Consider the following 19,144-nt stretch of genomic DNA (forward strand, 5'->3'; position numbering starts at 1 on the left):
CCACCTGAGCCTCCCAAAGTGCTGGGATTACAGGCGTGAGCCACCGCGCCAGGCCCAAGTTAATATCTTTTAAGTTCAACTTCATTTGCAAATACATGCCTCCCATTTCCTGTTTGAATTTAATTTCTACTCAAAATGAATATAAACAACAGGTAGCAAGGGCACAGAGATTTCTGCTATACAACAAGCATAAGGGTAACAACTTGGTTACATGTAGTTTGGCTAAATGTTATCTTAAGAGTAATATAGTCTATGAGGGAAAGGATATACCTTTATCTATACTATCCGTGTCAAAGGGTCTACTGAAATGTCTATAGCAAATTACTTAAGAACCTAAAAATCTAGTACAGCATAAGGTGGAAAATGTCCTAGTGAGTTTTGGCTAATAATTTCTCCACTCCCACTATTTTTTCCCTTTACATATGGAAAAGGGAGTTAAATCTAAATAAAAATTCAAGAAAATAATAGCCTGAATTCTACAAAGAAAACATAGAAGCCTTTGGTATGGTCACTTTCTAAGAATGAATTAATTTAAATTGATTTGTTTCTCTCTCAAGCAATTTTCATAAACCAATTCTTAGTGGTATTGATACAATTATAAATACTAACAAAGAAAAGAGAATAGGCCAGGTGCGGTGGCTCACGCCTGTAATTCCAGCACTTTGGGAGGTAAAGGCAGGCAGATCACTTGAGGTCAGGAGTTCAACACCAGCCTGGCCAATATGGCAAAACTCTGTCTCTACTAAAAATACAAAAAAAATAAATAAATAACAAAAATTAGCTGGGTGTGGTGGCACGTGCCTGTAATCCCAGTTACTCAGGAGGCTGAGGCAGGAGAATCGCTTGAACCTGGTGGGTGGAGGTTGCAGTGAGCTGAGATTGCACCACTGCACTCCCTCCAGTCTAGGAGACAGAGCGAGACTCAGTCTCAAAAAAAAAAAAAAAAAAAATCAACAGCTTTAGAAAAATACATTTCCAAACTAATACCTAAAATATTATAACTTCTTCTAGAACATCTTCTACCTCATAGCAAGAATGAAGATATAATAAAAATGATAGAATTTTTCTACCTGCTATAAAAAGAATATCATACTTAAGTATGAAAAATCATAATTGGTACAAGAATCATTTTGCCCAGCTTCCACATAAACAATATTACTAAATGATACTTGTAGTTATCCCATGAATTATGCAAACAAACAAAACTCTCCTACTGTCTCTGTTGAGATATCATCCCACTTACCACATTATATCTTAGTTGCCTGTTTAATTCTCTGTCTTCTTCACTAGATACTAAGTTTTTTGAAAGGAAGGAACTCATCCCATTGTTTTATATTCCTAGCACTTTACATATCATCTGACATTTTCTGTACTATTTGAATTTTTAAATTAGAATATATTCAGGTATTCATTCTATAATCAATAAATTAACCAGAAGTCTTTAAAAAGTTATTTTCTGTGAAACAAAACTGTCAGGATGCATGACCTCTGTTTTCTAACCAGAGTTGGCTTCTGCCATGATTTAATTAAAAGGGTGAGAACCAGAGGTGCTCCAATGGGGCCATAGCTTTCAAAAGCACCATTAATCACTGATTAAACTCTGAAGGTTCCCAGGCTCAGAGAGGTTAATAACTTTCCCATGTCTCATCATGCTTTAACGGTGGATTCCAGACTCTAGTCCAAGTCTATCTGCCCCTCAGAGCCTATGCTCAGTCCACATTCCAACCCCCAAAACACAGATAAACTTGGCACATTTGCTTCTCTCTTACACAACATATAAATTGCTCTTATGTGTTTCTTGCTTGATTTTCCACCCTAATGTTAGTCATTGCCCTTTAGGAAAGAAGATGCTACATCATTTATATATAGACAATATTTATTAAAAAGATCAATACTTCTATTAATAATTTCACCTAGAAAAATCTAGTAGATAATGAACCATATTGGAAAAACAAGGCATTAAGATAATTTTAGAAGAAAATGAATGACCCATATAAGTAATCTACTCTAAATTCTGTAAAATTACTACAAACTCATGGGTTTCACTATGAACACAGCAAATGTCCATATTTCCTTCCAAGATGTTAATAGGAAGCTGTCAAATAGAATATTTTGTTAAGTTTTATATGAGTCATAACAATAATCCCTACATAGTTTTGAGTATAAGTGCTAGCCAGAAAAAAATACAGATGTGAAAGATCTATCTACATCCTTCAAATAACTTGAATTACAAAAGACTTATCTTAAATTTCCTGTAACCTCAACACTTAGTAAACCCACATAAATAATAAAATAAATTTCTCTCTTTTGTCCTGTGGAATTATAGAAACAGACAATATATAAAGGTATATCACAGAGTATTGCATACAATTACAAAAATAAATAGCAGTGGACGCAAGGTACTAAATATAAAGGGCATAAATATTCTTCATAGCAGACATTTGCAAATGCTTCAATTTATGTATATACTTGGTTTAGAGGTTAGAATAGTTTTATACTGTGACCAGAAGACAAATAAAACAATTTTAAGTAATTAACTTTCTTTATAAATTTGTCTTTTGGCATTTATGCTATAAGCCATGGGGAAGTCTTTTGTTTACTAAACAAATAAAAAATATTTCATTTCTAAAATCTAAGAGGAATATATAAATATACATACATATATACATCTAAGAGAGACTGTTAGTCTAGATCCAAGAAGACCAAAAGAAAGTAAAACCATTTATGCTAGTCAACTTGGGAGACAAAAATAAAGCATAGTGAAAAAACACAGATGTGTAAAAGGGACAGAAATCAGTTTTAAATCTTCTAAATACCAAATGTGGAATCTTAAGAGTGTTTTTTTGCATTTTTAGTAATTACCAAATGCAAAAAACTCACTCCATACAGTACTCACCCTTCACTTAAGTTCCAAGGTAAGCACAAACATACAAAGAAGAGAATAGTTAACTATTATAGTTCATTTATTTTAAAAAATAGGGACTAAGCAAAAGACAAGTTCAAATGTGGTTTTAGCCAATTCAGAAGAGAAATATGACAAGCATAAAATGATTTTAAAGGAAAAAGAAAAATTATTCTAAGAAAAAAGTAATTCGAAATGGAGGATTATTGAATTTTAAATTTCACTTCTCTAGAAATGTAACTAAATGTCCATAGCTATTTTTTTTTCCCAAAAATAGCTTGTGGTGACCACAAGGGGGCGAATTTAGATTTGAAGTCAGGGCTGATGAGACCCATTCTAGCTACCCAAGGAGGCTTCTCTGTGACTGCAGCACTGATAGATTTAACAAAAACACAAGGGAAGGGTGTGGCCCTATATGGGGTTTGACGGACCCTGAGTGGAAGAGTGCAGAGAAGCTGACTTACAGTGTGCATCCAGCACTGCACAAGAGAGAGATTTTAACTTTAGCGGATGTGCATATTTCCTTAGCTAAAGAGGTCCTTCTGTCACAGGAACAGAAACATTTCTCAGCTTCCTGTCTCCATTTGCTTAAATCCTAGGCAACTCATTTGGCTTCCCAGATACCCTAATAGAGGGTTGGCCCAGAAATAACTGGACTAGGGCATCTCTTATTGTGATCTAATGTAGTCTCATGTCAAGTCTGATCATCCCCGGCCACGCTGAGACTGGAGGCAGAGCCTGGACTGTGGAAACAACCTTGAAAGAGCTCCTGAGAGCTCCTACTATCCATCATTCCAAATAGCTCTGCCATAATTGTCTGGAATACTCATACTGTTGCTTATCGTTCCAAATTTAAAACATGCAATAATTTCTACACTAACTTGAAAAAATATTATAGAAATAACACAGCTAATGAAATAACCAGAAAAAAAAAGTAACATCAAGACACAAGCCTAGATTCTGGGAGAATGTCCAGAGGCAACAAAGTCAGAAAATAGTTGCATTTTGATAGCTCTGTCATAGGTAAAATCTGTGATCAGCCTACAGCCCTGAAATGATCATTTTACGGGTTGTCTCTACTAACTCCTGCTGTCAACTTAAATGGAATAAACAGAAAGCTGGTATCATCAACAAAGACAGAGTCCAAGCTCTCCCTGTAGAGGACATTAAATGGACATAATGAAGTATAAAATAGTCCCTAACCTTTAGATTCAGAAAATCTACTTAAATCATACATTTAAAAAAAGAAATAGCCACAATACTGAGCAGTTCAAGATAAAGAAAGGCTTCATGAGAAGGTAGGACTAGAGATGGCCTTCCCTGGATGCATAAGATTTACAAAGCAGGACAAGGAGGGTGGGAATCCTAAGACTTGCAGAATTATAGTCTGAATAAGGCACAAAGATTGGAAAACACCAGGCCTTGTGAACACACAAGTTTCAGACCTGCTGGAGAGATGGAAAAAGAAAAAAAAAGGAACCTGGACATTTCGTGCATGTAGTGAGGAAAAACAGTCAAAAATATAAGTACCCAAACACAAAGGTATGAAAATCTAGTAAAATTGTACTTATCATTGCTTGATTGCTATTCTCTATATAAAATGATCTATGAATAAAATGTCAGTAGTATGCCATGCCTAATGGTTCAAGTAGGGAGAGACTGGAGTCCAAAAAACCATACTTGAGGGCTTTTCTTTTTTCACAGTGGGGTTGATAACAATAATAGAGTGCTCAAGGCTGCTTGTGAAATTGTGCTTGTTTTCACTCATGTCCAGTGATAACAGCTTTGATTTTTAAACACGAGTAACTATTTTTCCATATATTGTGAATTCCTTCTAAGGGCAAATGTTCAAATCATTAGGTTCAGTTAATGTAGGTACAATCTACTAATTTGCTGCATTAGCCTGCAGAGACATTGTCTATACCCACTGTCATAAGTTAATAGGAAGGGTAGGGGTTCTGAGGGAGCCCAGAAAATTACAACAAAGCATGCCCTAAAACTAGAGCAATGTAAGTTGTACCATGATAAATCTCATTCTTAGAAGAACGACTCCAGTATTTTTCATCTTATTTAGAATATACAACTAATGCGTACTTGTTTCCAGGTTTCTTTCCTTCTAATGTATTTAGATGCTGTTCAAGCGTCTCCATAAGACTGCTGGGAGCCTACAATAAGAAAGTAAAAATAAATGTCTGCATTGTTTACCTTCAACGTAAACACACTGTAACGTCACTGTAACTGTATGGTGGAAGTCTGTGGATGGACCCCGATATACATGTGAGATAATTTAATTGCAGGTTCTTTCAGTATTTAAATATTTAAATTCCATAGACTTTCAGACAGACCCATCTTAAATAGACTTAACTCCACTGCATAACAAATAGCATTACAGTGTGGTTTCAGTGTAGAGATTACATTGGATAGACTTTTACTAATATATTACTTATATGCAGTAAACTCAAATCAAGTTCACCACCTCCTTCTCATAAGACCATAGTAAAAATGAATAAATGTTTGTATTCAAGTCAAAAATATGAGTGCCCAAATACAAATTTACAGAAATTTGAAAATACAGTAAAATCTCACTTATCTATGTTTGTCTGAAATATGAGGAAAAACCATTTAAATATATTTTAAAAAGGTGATGAGTGAGAGTTGTGGGGAAAAGAATATAATTCTAATAATAACAATTAAGATTTTATTATTGACCTATTTATATATAAAAATATATTTATATGTATAATAAAGTAACTTTTAGCAAATATAATATCAGAGCACTGTGTATTGGCAAATTTAATAAGTTTCAACTCTTATTAAGAAATACTTGAATGTTTCTTTTTATAAATAAAATTTTAGGCAATATAAAGCGAAGACATTTCACTGTATACTTAAGGAGAAATAATAGGTTCATGCAAGTGTTTCACCTAATCTATTCCTTAAGCATTAGAGATTTAATTTCATCTTTCTCAAATAGTTGTAACACAAATTAGACCTTAACAGCAGCATAGGCATTCAAAGAATAGCATTTCTTAAATGAAATATATAACTACCCTTATAGGTATATTTAATTCTGACAATTCTTCTTTAAATTAATGTGAAATTAATTTTGAAGGACATTGAAGTAACTATGGTAACTGATAAAGGAACTCACAGAATACACAGACATTCATATAACTATCTTTTACACTGTACCTTTAATGACAGATTAAAATTCTTATTAAAAATCTTTAATTTTGAAAATTCAGGACATTTATTTAATATTCATTTTTCATTTCACTAATAGACTCTTAAACTGTCTTAACATTCATGTGATTATTATATTTGTAATTATGTGATTATTATAAGTGTAAATTACCAAGTGAACTAAAACATGTAAATTTAGATATATAGAAATTACTAAGTGAACCAAAATATTAATTTGATCAAAATGATGAAGGTAAGATAGAAAGGAACAGCCCTGTTGGCATTATTTTAAAAGCTCTGAACTATAGAGTTAAAAAAAAAAGATTATCAGAGGATATAATAAGTTTAGAAAATTACAAAAATTAGGATTTTAAAATACAACTCAGATGAAAATGGACTTAATAAATTCTAATAAATCACAACTAAGACAATATTTCTAAGTTTAAAAAATGAATTTTAAAAGAGATACAGAAAATTTTGTTATAGATACCAGATTATAAACTATAAAGAAATGCTCATTGAATAAAGAATGTACATAGTAACATTAAAAAGAAAAAAAAATGGCTTCAAAATTTTTAGATGAATTCACATCTGATAACTTCAAAATTGTCATACTAATTGCCAGTGATGATGATAATGATGATGACAATGATGGAATTTAGGAGGTCTGGGCATATAAACTTTTCATATTTATATTTTTTCATTGGGATCACAGTAAGGAAAAAAAATAAGCCATAGAACTTCTTTCCAGTTATAAAACTTAAGATACTTTGAATGTTAAATGTAAAGAAAGTGTGATTTTTTTGGCTAAACCTAAGTTTAAAACATGGTCTAAGAAAAATGCTATTTATAGTCACAAAATAGCAACAAATATGGGATAACCAAAAATAGGTAATATTTTCTCCTATTAAGTTTCTTAGTTACCTAAAACAAAACAAAAAACCCAGGAAGAGAGGTCCCCATTTTATTCATTTTGTAAAGTTTCTTTCTAAGTGAGAAAATTGAAAAAATAAGTAGAAGTCACAAAAAAAATCATAATAGCCGAAAGAGAAATTTGATCAAGGAATACATGACTATCAAACTGATTTCTGTCTTAAAGGGAAATTAAGTTTGGAGCATTCCATCCTAGAAGTTTGAAAGTGCTTCATCATTTATATTTCTTATAAGGACATGTAAAATCAAAGATAAATAAATTCCTCACGTCTTTGGAGGAAAAAAAGTACTTTGATAGTAATATCCAGGTGTGCAGGAATGTCTACCTTTTCTCAACTGCATCTATGGCAGTGAGGACATCCTGGCATGCAGTAGACAACAAATGAAAACCACCTCTTAAATTTCCAAGGAGCAAAAACTTTGAGAATGCCTCTGCTGTTGTAAAAGGAATTTAATATAACAAAATATAATGAGCAGGCTCTTTAGTTACTTGTTTTTAAAAATGCCAAAGTCAACAGACCAATCAGATGGCAACACCAATCCAAAGAACAAGAGTCAGCCTGTGAAAAATAGATAACAGCAACATATGGTTACTGATTCATCAGTTGTATGGTCTTTAAAAGGAGACCTTTCTTTACCAGTAGTTTTTGTATCAACCAGAATTCCTGACATCAAAACCTAAGATTTTTTTCATAAACGAAGATATTTTACATTTGGCATGTACACATGCCACAAACAGGAAATAATATTAAAAAATTCTTTTCTTGGAACAAATTCATAGCTGATTGTGAGCCCAGGCTCCAAAAGAAAGCATCCATCTATGATTTAGATGCTATAGCTTATAAAGCATCATTAAAACCAAATTTAAAAAAAGCAATCACAAGATCATTCAAATTTTTATCATTAGATCTAAGAAATCATTTGAAAATGCTGAGGAGAAATATTTCAGTTCTGATATATTCAGTTCTTACCCAAAACAGTTATTTTTGAATGTCCTTAAAAATTTCATTGATATTGGTGAATAATTTAAATGTAATAACTATGGTATTATGTGTACAAGTTATAAAGGGTTACAGATGATTGCATTCATGTTTAATGTGCAGTCTCTAACCTAAAAGATACCCATTAAATTCATAAAGATATCTATGAAATTCCTCCATTCCATTTTGCTGCAAGAGGAATTCTAATCATTTTTTAAGTTATGAGCATTCTATTCCTACTCCCAGTAGGAAGCCCTTCTGATCTCCATCTCTTCTTTAACACTCTCTTCTGACAGGTATTTTTGTTTATTACCTGGCTAGATTGAATGGCCATGGTGGCCGCAGACAAGCCTGGTAGAAAGCAGAATCTAATCTTAGAAGAGTAGAACCGAATCCATATAACCTGGTACTTCGGACCCATCTGCAGATTAATCCTGGTTTTAAGGATGAAACAACTCTCTAAAGGACTAACCCCAGAACAATTCACATAGCTAGCTCAGACCTGATCATAACTGTCAGAGGTCTAAATCCTCAGGTCAATTAGAGACTTCCATTAGACCTGCCGAGGGGCTCTACACAGGAATGAAGAAGGGTGTTTAGCTCTATGTCACTCACAACCCCAAAAGAAACCACAGTATTAAGAAATTTCAGAAGCATATCATATTCTTATATTGAACTAGAGGAATTTTTCTATGACAGGAATTTTTGTTTGTTTGTTTGTTTGTTTTTGAGTCTGAGTCTCGCTCTGTCGCCCAGGCTGGAGTACAGTGGCGCGATCTCGGCTCACTGTAAGCTCCGCCTCCCGGGTTCACGCCATTCTCCTGCCTCAGCCTCCCAAGTAGCCGGGACTACAGGCACCCACCACCACGCCCGGCTAATTTTTTGTATTTTTTTTCAGTTGAGAGGGCGTTTCGCCATGGTCTCGATCTCCTGAACCCGTGATTCGCCTGCCTCAGCCTCCCAAAGTGCTGGGATTACAGGCATGAGCCACCGCGCCCAGCCTGAACAGTTAATTTAAAAATAAATATTTTTCCACATTTAAAAAATCTTTTAGGTTTGGGGATACTTGCACAGGTTTGTCATATAGGTAAATTGCATGTCACAGGGGTACCACCTTCTACCCTCCAGTAGGCCTCGGTGTCTGTTGTTCACTTCTGTGTGTCATATATACTCAATGTTTAGCTCCCACTTACAAGTGAGAACATGTAGTATTTGGTTTTGTTTCTGCATTAGTTTACTTGGGATATTGGCCCCAAGCTCCATCCATGTCTCTGCAAAGTACATGATCTTTTCTTTTTAATGGTTGTATAGTATTCATGGTGTGTATGTATCACATAAAAATAAATGTTAATACTGAAATTTATGTGGCGGTTAAGGTCATAACAAAAGAAGAGAATAGAGTGCTAACAGATTCTAATGAATTTCTACCATAGAATAGCTTTCTAACAGACCCAGGGCAAGATTTTATTTTCTTTGAGGGAGGAGTCTCTGTTCCCTAAATTATGAAAACACACATCTTAAATCATTCAGTAAAATATAATGTTTCCAGGCTTCTTGAGGGGGAGATTATAAATATTATAATGACTATAATAGTATCATTAAAAATTTAATCCAAATATATGATTTCAATGATGTACTTTCAATGATATGCTCTCATTGTCTAATGTTAAAAGCAGAAACAGATTTAAGTAGTCATTTGAATATTTCCTTGTTTCCTTTCAGACTGCCCAACTAAGTATGACAGATGAGGACCTATATTCTTAACTGAGAGCCTACTTTCTCTTATTCTACAGTAAGGGTGTCCATAGAGTTGAAATAAAGATGATTTGCCACTTCTAGAAGCTATTCATTAGCTTCTAAATGTCAGAGCTAAATATTTTAATGTCTTAAAAGTTAACATGTATTACTTATGTGGATTATTTTTTAAAATGTACTATAAATTTTACTAAAAATAATTAGTTTAAATGAAAACACACTTATTTTCTTTGCTTTTAATTATAGTGCTACAAAGATAAATCTATATCTAATAAAGAGATTTTTAGTGGTACTTTATGCACACTTAATTTTTTGGCCATATCCAAAATGATACCAATATCTTACTCAGGTATGTGCCTCATCAAAAAACACTGTTTTCTCATAGTAGCAGAAATATTTTATACCAATATTCTGTCTATGAAAAAGAACTACCTCTCAACTTTTAACTAAAAAATACAATGCCATCATGTTCTGGATTGCTCTGTGAATTTTATTCATAAAGAATTCTTGATATTTAATTGGTATTTTAATAATACAAATACAGAAGATGATTTCTTTGAGTTTCCCTAATTTTTAATAAAAACTTAAGGATTAATATTATTTTAAAGATGGAAATATTTCAAGGCATAATAAGGATAGCAAATTACTAAATGCACTTTCATATTATTAACAAGTAGATATCTTTCATTATGACAATTTTTTTCTATTATAATGATTATACAAGGACAGAAAGTTCATATATTCATTACTGGTATATAAGATAGCAGCTCTATGTTTTCTCTTATCATCTCTACAATAACATCATTGCTAGTTAAATAACATGTTTGTTTGGGATATAAATGTACCATAACAGAGTACTTAAGTAAAAACAGTTCCTGCCAATTATGAGAAAGGTTATACTGTACCCATGAATGACCTTGAATCTATATATTATCTATATATTAGGATCCATACACAGTACCCTCTTCACAGATAAAATGATTGATACAGAAGCCCCTCTATTGTTGTCATTTACTAGATGGGCTCCAGAAAAATTGCTCATCTACCACTACTATTTTATTAGCTTATTTTGTACATGGACATTCCTCCATTTCATAGGGGAGACAAGTAGTTCAACTGCGACATCAGAGTTTTCCCTATTCATGGGTCTCCTTCATATCTGGGACATGTTGGAAACTAGGAAGACAAGCAGGAGGAAAAGTTCTAATATTCTGATTATCAGACCTAGAAATAGTGACTTTTCATAGCCAAAGCACTTCTATTAACATTATTCAAGGTTTCCTTTTGATCAAGTTTAAAATGAAAAGATGAGTTCATTTACTAAATTCAGTTGTGTTTAAAGAAGAATCTATATCATAAGAACAAGAAAATCTTCCTACTACCTCCAGAAATATATTCAATGGCTAGAAACAATAAATAAGGTAGAATAATTTCCAAGAAAGTTGGTTGGCCTAAATTCAAAATGCATGAAATGCTTACAAGACTATGCCCATTTGTGGCAATATATGTTGTAATAATCTCATGCATACTGAATCTTCCACTGGGAGAGTTGCTTACCTGTGTGAGGTCAGGAATGTCACCTTTATCAATACCAACTTGCTGTGGATTAAAAAAATTAGAAATTAGTAGAACTTTTAAAACATGTACACATATGTAACTAACCTGCATATTGTGCACATGTACCCTAAAACTTAAAGTATAATAATAATAAAAAATAAATAAATAAATGAAAAAAAATTAATTTTCTTCTTTTAATGGAAGATCACCTACACAATTAGTTAAAACAGCTCAATATTGGTGTAAATGAATTATTTTATATATCAGTCTCACTTGGAACATATGCTTTTTATGCAGTTTTTCACTCAATATAATAGAGCAGTAACTTCATTAATATCGCTAGATATAACAAATGTATAGAATTCTACTAGAATCCAAAAACAAATGACAATAAATTGAAGCATAAAATGTAATGGTATCCTCCTTAGTTAACAGAAGCTCAAAATGTAAAACACTGCTTAGACTAAATTTAGTAGTTAATTATGCCCAGCTTCTGGATAGGGAATGCTCATTTAGTTCTAAAACTCATTCAGGGTATAATTTCCACTCTTTCTCCCACAGACCTAACTTTGTTAGTTTCTTATGTATCCTTTCAGAGTTTCTTTATGTATATTCAAGGAAATATGAAATTATACAAATATATACTTATTTCCCCATTACAACACAAATAACAGCATATTATATATAATGAACTTATATGTTTCACTTAAAAATACATCTTAGACATATATCCATATCAACACACAGAATGTCCTCATCTAATAAACAGCTGCATAGAACTTCCTTGTCCTATATTTAATTAGTAACTTATTAATGGACACTAAAGTTGCTTTTGATCTCTTGCCATTGCAAACAGTGCTGCACACACCATTTTGCATGTGTGTGTATATATCTGTATGATATACTTCTAGAAGTGGAATTACCAGATAAAAGTATATGCATATTGTTAATTTTGTTAGCATGGGGGTAGGGGCAGAGAAAGAGAGAAGGGAGGAAAAGCAAATATGAAAAAATATTAATAAAGGTAAATCAATGAAGAGACCATACATATTTATTCATTACACATCAATTCTTTTGTAGGTCTGAAAATTATTCAAAGTGAAAAGTTGGGGAAAAACACAAATCACAAGTTCAATCGTATCATTTTATATAAATAATGAAATTGAGGTTCAAAGAAACAAAGTGGGTTAAACCAAAGTATCTCTCCTTGAGAAATGAAGAGCTTTGATTATACTGATGGAAATGCAGAAGTAAACACATGAAGCAAAAGTGCTGGGCTGCTACAAAGACAATAAAGCAAACTGGAGATCAGAAAATCCATTTGTGTGTCAAATGCTGAACTACCTTCTTTCCTCTTTCTTCTCTGTGTCTAGAGCAGAGTTTCTCAGTCTTGGCACTATTGGCATTTGGGGAAGATAATTCTTGTTGGGGGGTGTCTTGTGCATTGTAGGATGTTTAGCAGCATCCCTGGCCTCTACTCACAGGATGCTAGTAGCCACCCCCTCCAGTGTGACAACAAAAAAACATCTCTAAATGCTATCCTTTGAGGAGCGGAGGGAAGCAAAGTCACTTGCTGTTGAGACCACTGACGTAGAGCACTTGCCCTAATCTCTCTGGATCAAATAATGTTTGAATCCAGAATTCCAGACTTTACTTTTTTTGCAACTACCAAATATTATTATTTCTTTTAAAAAATTTTCCATTTTTATTTCAGATTCAGGGGTACAAGTGAAGATTTGTTACAAGGGTACATTGTATGATGCTGAGGTTTGGGCTTCTACTAATGCTGTTACCCAGATAGTGAACACAGTACGTAACAGGAAGGTTTTCAGACCTTGACTTCCTCCCTTTGTACCTGCTTTTGGAGGCCCCAGTGTCTACTGTTCTCATCTGTATGTGTGTACCCAAGATTTAGCTCTCACTAATAAGTGAGAACGTGTGGTATTTGGTTTTCTGTTTCTTCATTAGTTCACTTAGGATAATGGCCCCCAGCTACATTCATGTTGCTGCTAAGGGCATGATTTCATTCTTTTTTATGGCTGCATAGTATTCCATGGTGCATATGTACCACATTTTCTTTAACCAGTCCACCACTGATGGGCACCTAGGTTGATTCCATGTCTTTGCTATTTGAATAGCGTTGCAATGAACATATGAGTGCATGTGTCTTTTTGGTAGAACAATTTATTTCCCTTTGGGTATATACTCAGTAATGGGATTACTCAGTCAAACAGAAGTTCTATTGTTAGTTCTTCGAGAAATTTCCAAACTGCTTTCCACAGTGGCTGAACTACATTCCCACCCACAGTGTATATGAGTTCCCTTTTCTCTGCAGCCTTGCCAACATGTTGTTTTTTGGCTTTTTAATAATATCCATTCTGACTGGGTGCAAGATAGTATCTCACTGTGGTTTTGATTTGCATTTCTCTGATGATTAGTGATGTTGAGCATTTTTTCATATGTTTGTTGGCCATTTATATGTCTTCTTTTGAGAAGTGTCTGTTCATGTCCTTGGCCCACTTTTTAATGGGGTTGTTTTTCTTGGTGATTTATTTAAATTCCTTATAGATTCTGGACATGAGTCACTGGTCAGAAACAAAGGTGATGAATATTTTTTCTCATTCTGCAGGTTGTCTGTTTACTCTGTTAATAGTTTCTTTTGCTGTGCAGCTCTTTAGTTTAAACAGGTCTCAGTTGTCAATTTTAATTTTTGCTGCAATTGCTTTTGAGGACTTGGTCATAAATTCTTTGCCAAAGCCAACATCCAGAAGAGTATTTTCTAAGTTTCCTTCTAGCATTTTTATAGTTTGAGGTCTTTCATCCATCTTTAGTTAATTTTTATATGTGGTGATAGGTGGGGGATCCAGTCTCTTTCTTTTGCATATGGCTAGCCAGTTTTCCCAGCACCATTTTTGAATAAGGAGTCCTTTCCCCTTCTTATGCTTATTTTTGCCAACTTATCAAAGATCAGTTGTTTGTAGGTATGCTGCTTTATTTCTGGGTTCTCTATTCTGTTCCACTGTTCTATGTGTCTGTTTTTGTACCAGTATCATGCTGTTTTGGTTACTGCACCCTTGTAGTATAGTTTGAAGTCTGGTAATGTGATGCTTCTGGCTTCGTTCTTTTTGCTTAAGATTGCTTTAGCTATTCCACCTCTTTTTTGGCTCATATAAATTTAGAATAATTTCTTCTAGTTCTGTGGAAAATGATGTTGATAATTTGATAGACATAGCATTGAATCTACAGATTGCTTTAGGCAGTAGAGCCATTTTAACAATATTTATTCTTCCAATCCATGAGCATGAAATGTTTTTCCATTTGTTTGTGTCATCTCTGACTTCTTCCATTGGTGTTTTGTAGTCCTCCTTGTAGAGATCTTTTATCTCCTTGGTTAGAGGTACTCCTAGGTTTTCAATTTTTTGTGGCTATTGTAAATGGTATTGCATTCTTCATTTGGTTCTCAGATTGGAAGTTATTAGTGCATAGAAATGCTACTGATTTTGATGTTTGTAGGTAGATTTTGTATCCTGAAACTTTACTGAAATTGTTTATCAGGTCTAGGAGTTTTTTGATGGAATCTTGAGAATTTTCTAGGTGTAGAAGTTTTTTGATGGAATCTTGAGGATTTTCTAGGTGTAGAATCATATCCTTAGCAAAGAGAGATGGTTTGACTTCCTCTTTTCCTATTTGGATTCCTTTTCTTTCTTTCTCTATCCTGACTGCTCTGTAGGAGTTCCAGTATTATGCTGAATAGTAGTGGTGAAAGTAGGCATCATTGTCTTGTTCTAGTTCTTAAAGGGAATGCTTCCACCTTTTGCTCATTCAATGTGAAGCTGGCTGTGGGTTTGTCATAGATGGTTCTTATTATTTTGAAGTATGTTCCTTCAATGCCTAATTTGTTGAGGGTTTGTATCATGAAGGGAGGTTGGATTTTACAGAAAGCTTTTGCAGCATCTATTGAGATAATTATATGGTTTTTGTTTTTAATTCCGTTTATGTGGTGAATTACATTTATTGTTTTGCATATGTTGAACCAATCTTGCATCCTAGGAATAAAGCCCACTTGATTGTGGTGAATTAACTTTTTGATGTGCTGCTACATTTGATTTGCTATTATTTTGTTGAGGATTTCTGCATCTATGTTTGTCAGGGATATTGGCTTGTAGTTTTCTTTTTTCTGTTGTGCCTTTGCCAGATTTTAGTATCAGGATGACACTGGTTTCATAGAATGTGTTAGGGAGGAATCTTTCCTTCTCAATTTATTGAAATAGTTTCAGTAGAATTGCATCCACTTCTTCTTTTTACATCTGATAGAATTTAGCTGTGAATCCATTTGGTCCAAGGCTTTTATTGCTTAGTAGGGTTTTTTTACTACTGAAGTCAGTTGCAGAACTTGTTATTGGTCTTTCAGACCAATAACGGAGTCTCAACTTCTTCCTGGTCCAATATTGAAAGGTTGTGTGTTTCCAGAAATTTATCCATTTCCTCTAGATGTCTACTTTGTGTGCATAGAGGTTTTCATAGTAGTCTAGAGGATTTTTTTCTATTTTTGTGGGATCAATTGTAATGTCACCTTTGTCTGATTGTATTTATTTGGATCTTCTCTTTTTTTCATTGTTAATCTAGCTAGTGGTCGATCAATCTTGTTTATCCTTTCGAAGAACCAATTTTTATTTCATTGATTCTTTGTATGTTTTGGGGGTGTCAATTCCATTTATTTATTTAATTAATTTCCACAAGTTATTGGGGAAAAGGTGAGGTGGCGTTTGGTCACATGAGTAAGTCCTTTAGTGGTAATCTGTGAGATTCTAGAGCACCCATCACCCGAGCAGTGTACACTGCACCCGTATTTGTAGTCTTTATCCCTCACCCTCTTCCCACCCTTTCCCCCTGATTTCCTCAAAGCCCATTGTGTCATTCTTATGCCTTTGCATCCTCATAGCTTAGCTCCCACTTATGAGTGAGAACATATAATGTTTGGTTTTCCATTCCTGAGTTACTTCACTTAGAATAACAGTCTCCAATCTAATCCAGGTTACTGCAAATGCCATTAACTCATTCCTTTTTATAGCTAAGTAATATTCCATTATATATATATATATATATATATACATATATATATCACAGTTTATTTATCCATTCATTGATAGGTAGGCATTTCGGTTGGTTCCACGATTTTGCAATTGTGAATTGTGCTGCTATAAACATGTGTGTGCAAGTATGACTTCTCCTCTGGGTAGATACCCACTAGTGGGATTGCTGGATCAAATGGTAGTTCTACTTTTAGTTCTGTAAGGAATCTCCACACTGTTTTCCATAGCGGCTGTACTAGTTTACATTCCCACCAGCAGTGTAGAAGTGTTCCCTGATCACCACATCCATGCCAACATCTACTGTTTTGTTTTTATTTTTTTATTTTTTGATTATGGCCACTCTTGCAGGAGTAAGGTGGTATCGCATTGCAGTTTTGATTTGCATTTCCCTGATCATTAGTGATGTTAAGCATTTTTTCATATGTCTGTTGGCCATCTGTGTATCTTCTTTTGAGAATTGTCTATTTATGTCCTTAGCCCACTTTTTGATGGGATTTTTTTTTTCTTGCTGATTTCAGTTCATTATAGATTCTGGATATTAGTCCTTTATCAGATGTATAGATTATGAAGATTCTTTCCCATTCTGTGGGTTGTCTCTTTACTCTGCTGACTATCCCTTTTGCCTTGCAAAAATTCTTTAGTTTAATTAAGTCCCAGAAATTTATCTTTGTTTTTATTGCATTTGCTTTTGGGTTCCTGGTCATGAAATCCTTGCCTACGCCAATGTCTAGAAGGGTTTTTCCAATGTTGTCTTCTAGAATTTTTATACTTTCAGAGCTTAGATTTAAGTCCTTAATCCATCTTGAGTTGATTTTTGAATAAGATGAGAGATGAGGATCCAGTTTTATTCTCCTACATGTAGCTAGTCAATTATCCCAGCACCATTTATTGAAAAGGTTGTCCTTCCCCCACTTTGTTTTTGTTGGCTTTGTTGAAGATCAGTAAGCTCTAAGTATTTGGGTTTATTTCTGGGTTATCTGTTCTGTTCCATTGGTCTATGTGCCTATTTTTACACAAGTACCATGTTGTTTTGGTGACTATGGCCTTATAGTGTAGTTTGAAATCAGGTAATGTGATGCCTCCAGATTTGTTCTTTTTGCTTAGTCTTGCTTTGGCTATGTGGGCTCTTTTTTGGTTCCACATGAATTTTAGAATTCTTTTTTCCTAATTCTGTGAAGAATAATGAATTTTGATGGGAATTGCATTGAATTTGTAGATTGCTTTTGGCAGTATGGTCATTTTCTCAATATGGATTCTACCCATCCATGAACACAGGATGTGTTTTCATTTGTGTTGTCTATGATTTCTTTCAGCAGTGTTTTGTAGTTTTCCTTGTAGAGGTCTTTTACCTCCTCGGTTCGGTATATTCCTAAGTATTTTATTTTTTTGTAGTTATTGTAAAAGGGGTTGAGATCTTGATTTGATTCTCTGCTTGGTCAATGTTGGTGTATAGAAGAGCTACTGATTTGTGCACATTGATTTTGTATCCAGAAAATTTGTTGCATTCTTTTATCAGGTCTAAGAGCTTTCTGGAGGAGTCTTTAGGGTTTTTTAGGTAAGCAATCATATCATCAGCAAACAGCAACAGCTTGACCTCCTCTTTACCAATTTGGATGCCATTTCTTACTCTTGTTTGATGGCTCTGGCTAGGACTTCCGCTACTATGTTGAAGAGGAGTGGTGAGAGTGGGCATTCTTGTCTTGTTCCAGTTCGCAGAGGAAATGCTATCAACTTTTCCCCATTCAGTATTATGTTGGCTGTGGGTTTGTCATAGATGGCTTTTATTATATTGATGTATGTCCCTTGTATGCCAATTTTGCTAAGAGTTTTAATCATAAAGGGATGCTGGAATTTGTCAAGTGCTTTTTCTGCATCTATTGAGATGATCATGTGATTTTTGTTTTTAATTCTGATTATGTGGTGTATCACATTTATTGACTTGCGTATGTTAAAGCTTCCCTGCATCCCTGGTATGAAACCCTTGATCATGGTGGATTATCTTTTTGATATGTTGTTGGATTAGTTAGACAGTATTTTGTTAAGGACTTTAGCATCTATGTTAATCAGAGATATTGGTCTGTAGTTTTCTTTTTTGGTTATGTCCTTTTCTAGTTTGGGTATTAGGGTGATACTGGGCTAACAGAATGATTTAGGGAGGGTTTCCTTTTTCTCTATCTTGCGGAATAGTGTCAATAGGATTGATACCAACTCTTCTTTGAATGTCTGGTAGAATTCTGCTGTGAATCTGTCTGGTCCTGGGCATTTTTTTGTTGGTAATTTAAAAATTACCATTTCAATCTCACTGCTTGTCTGTTCAGGGTATCTAATTCTTCCTGATTTAAGCTAGGGGGTTGTATCTTTCCAGAAATTAATCCAACTCTTCTAGGTTTTCTAGTTTATGTGTGTAAAGGTGTTCATAGCAGCCTAGAATGACTTTTTGTATTTCTGTGGTGTCAGTTGTAATATCTCCCATTTCATTTCTTATTGAGCTTATTTGGATTTTCTCTCTTCCTTTCTTGGTTAATCTTGCTAATGGTCTATCAATTTAATTTATCTTTTCAAAAAAACAGCTTTTTGTTTCATTTATCTTCTGTATTGTTTTTTGTTTCAATTTCATTTAGTTTTGCTCTGGATCTTGGTTATTTCCTTTCTTCTGCTGGGTTTGGGTTTGGTTCATTCTTGTTTCTCTTGTTCCTTGAGGTGTGACTTTAGATTGTCTGTTTGTGTTCTTTCAAATTTTT

At 34.0% G+C, this 19,144-nt stretch overlaps 1 protein-coding gene across 16 annotated transcripts in view; it reads right to left on the bottom strand.

Moving 5' to 3' along the window:
* Positions 1-19,144, bottom strand: part of SNAP91 (synaptosome associated protein 91) — a 158,816-nt gene that overhangs the window by 61,401 nt on the left and 78,271 nt on the right. For all 16 annotated transcript variants that reach the window (XM_054491957.2, XM_054491967.2, XM_054491966.2 and 13 more), the window contains exons 9-10: positions 11,311-11,352; positions 4,997-5,067 (exon numbers count right to left, since the gene is read on the bottom strand). In XM_054491957.2, coding sequence (XP_054347932.1) covers positions 4,997-5,067; positions 11,311-11,352 — 113 coding nt within the window. The remainder of the gene's footprint in view (positions 1-4,996; positions 5,068-11,310; positions 11,353-19,144) is intronic.

The sequence above is a fragment of the Pongo pygmaeus genome, chromosome 5 (assembly GCF_028885625.2).
Source record: "Pongo pygmaeus isolate AG05252 chromosome 5, NHGRI_mPonPyg2-v2.0_pri, whole genome shotgun sequence".
In the NCBI taxonomy this organism is placed as follows: domain Eukaryota; kingdom Metazoa; phylum Chordata; class Mammalia; order Primates; family Hominidae; genus Pongo; species Pongo pygmaeus.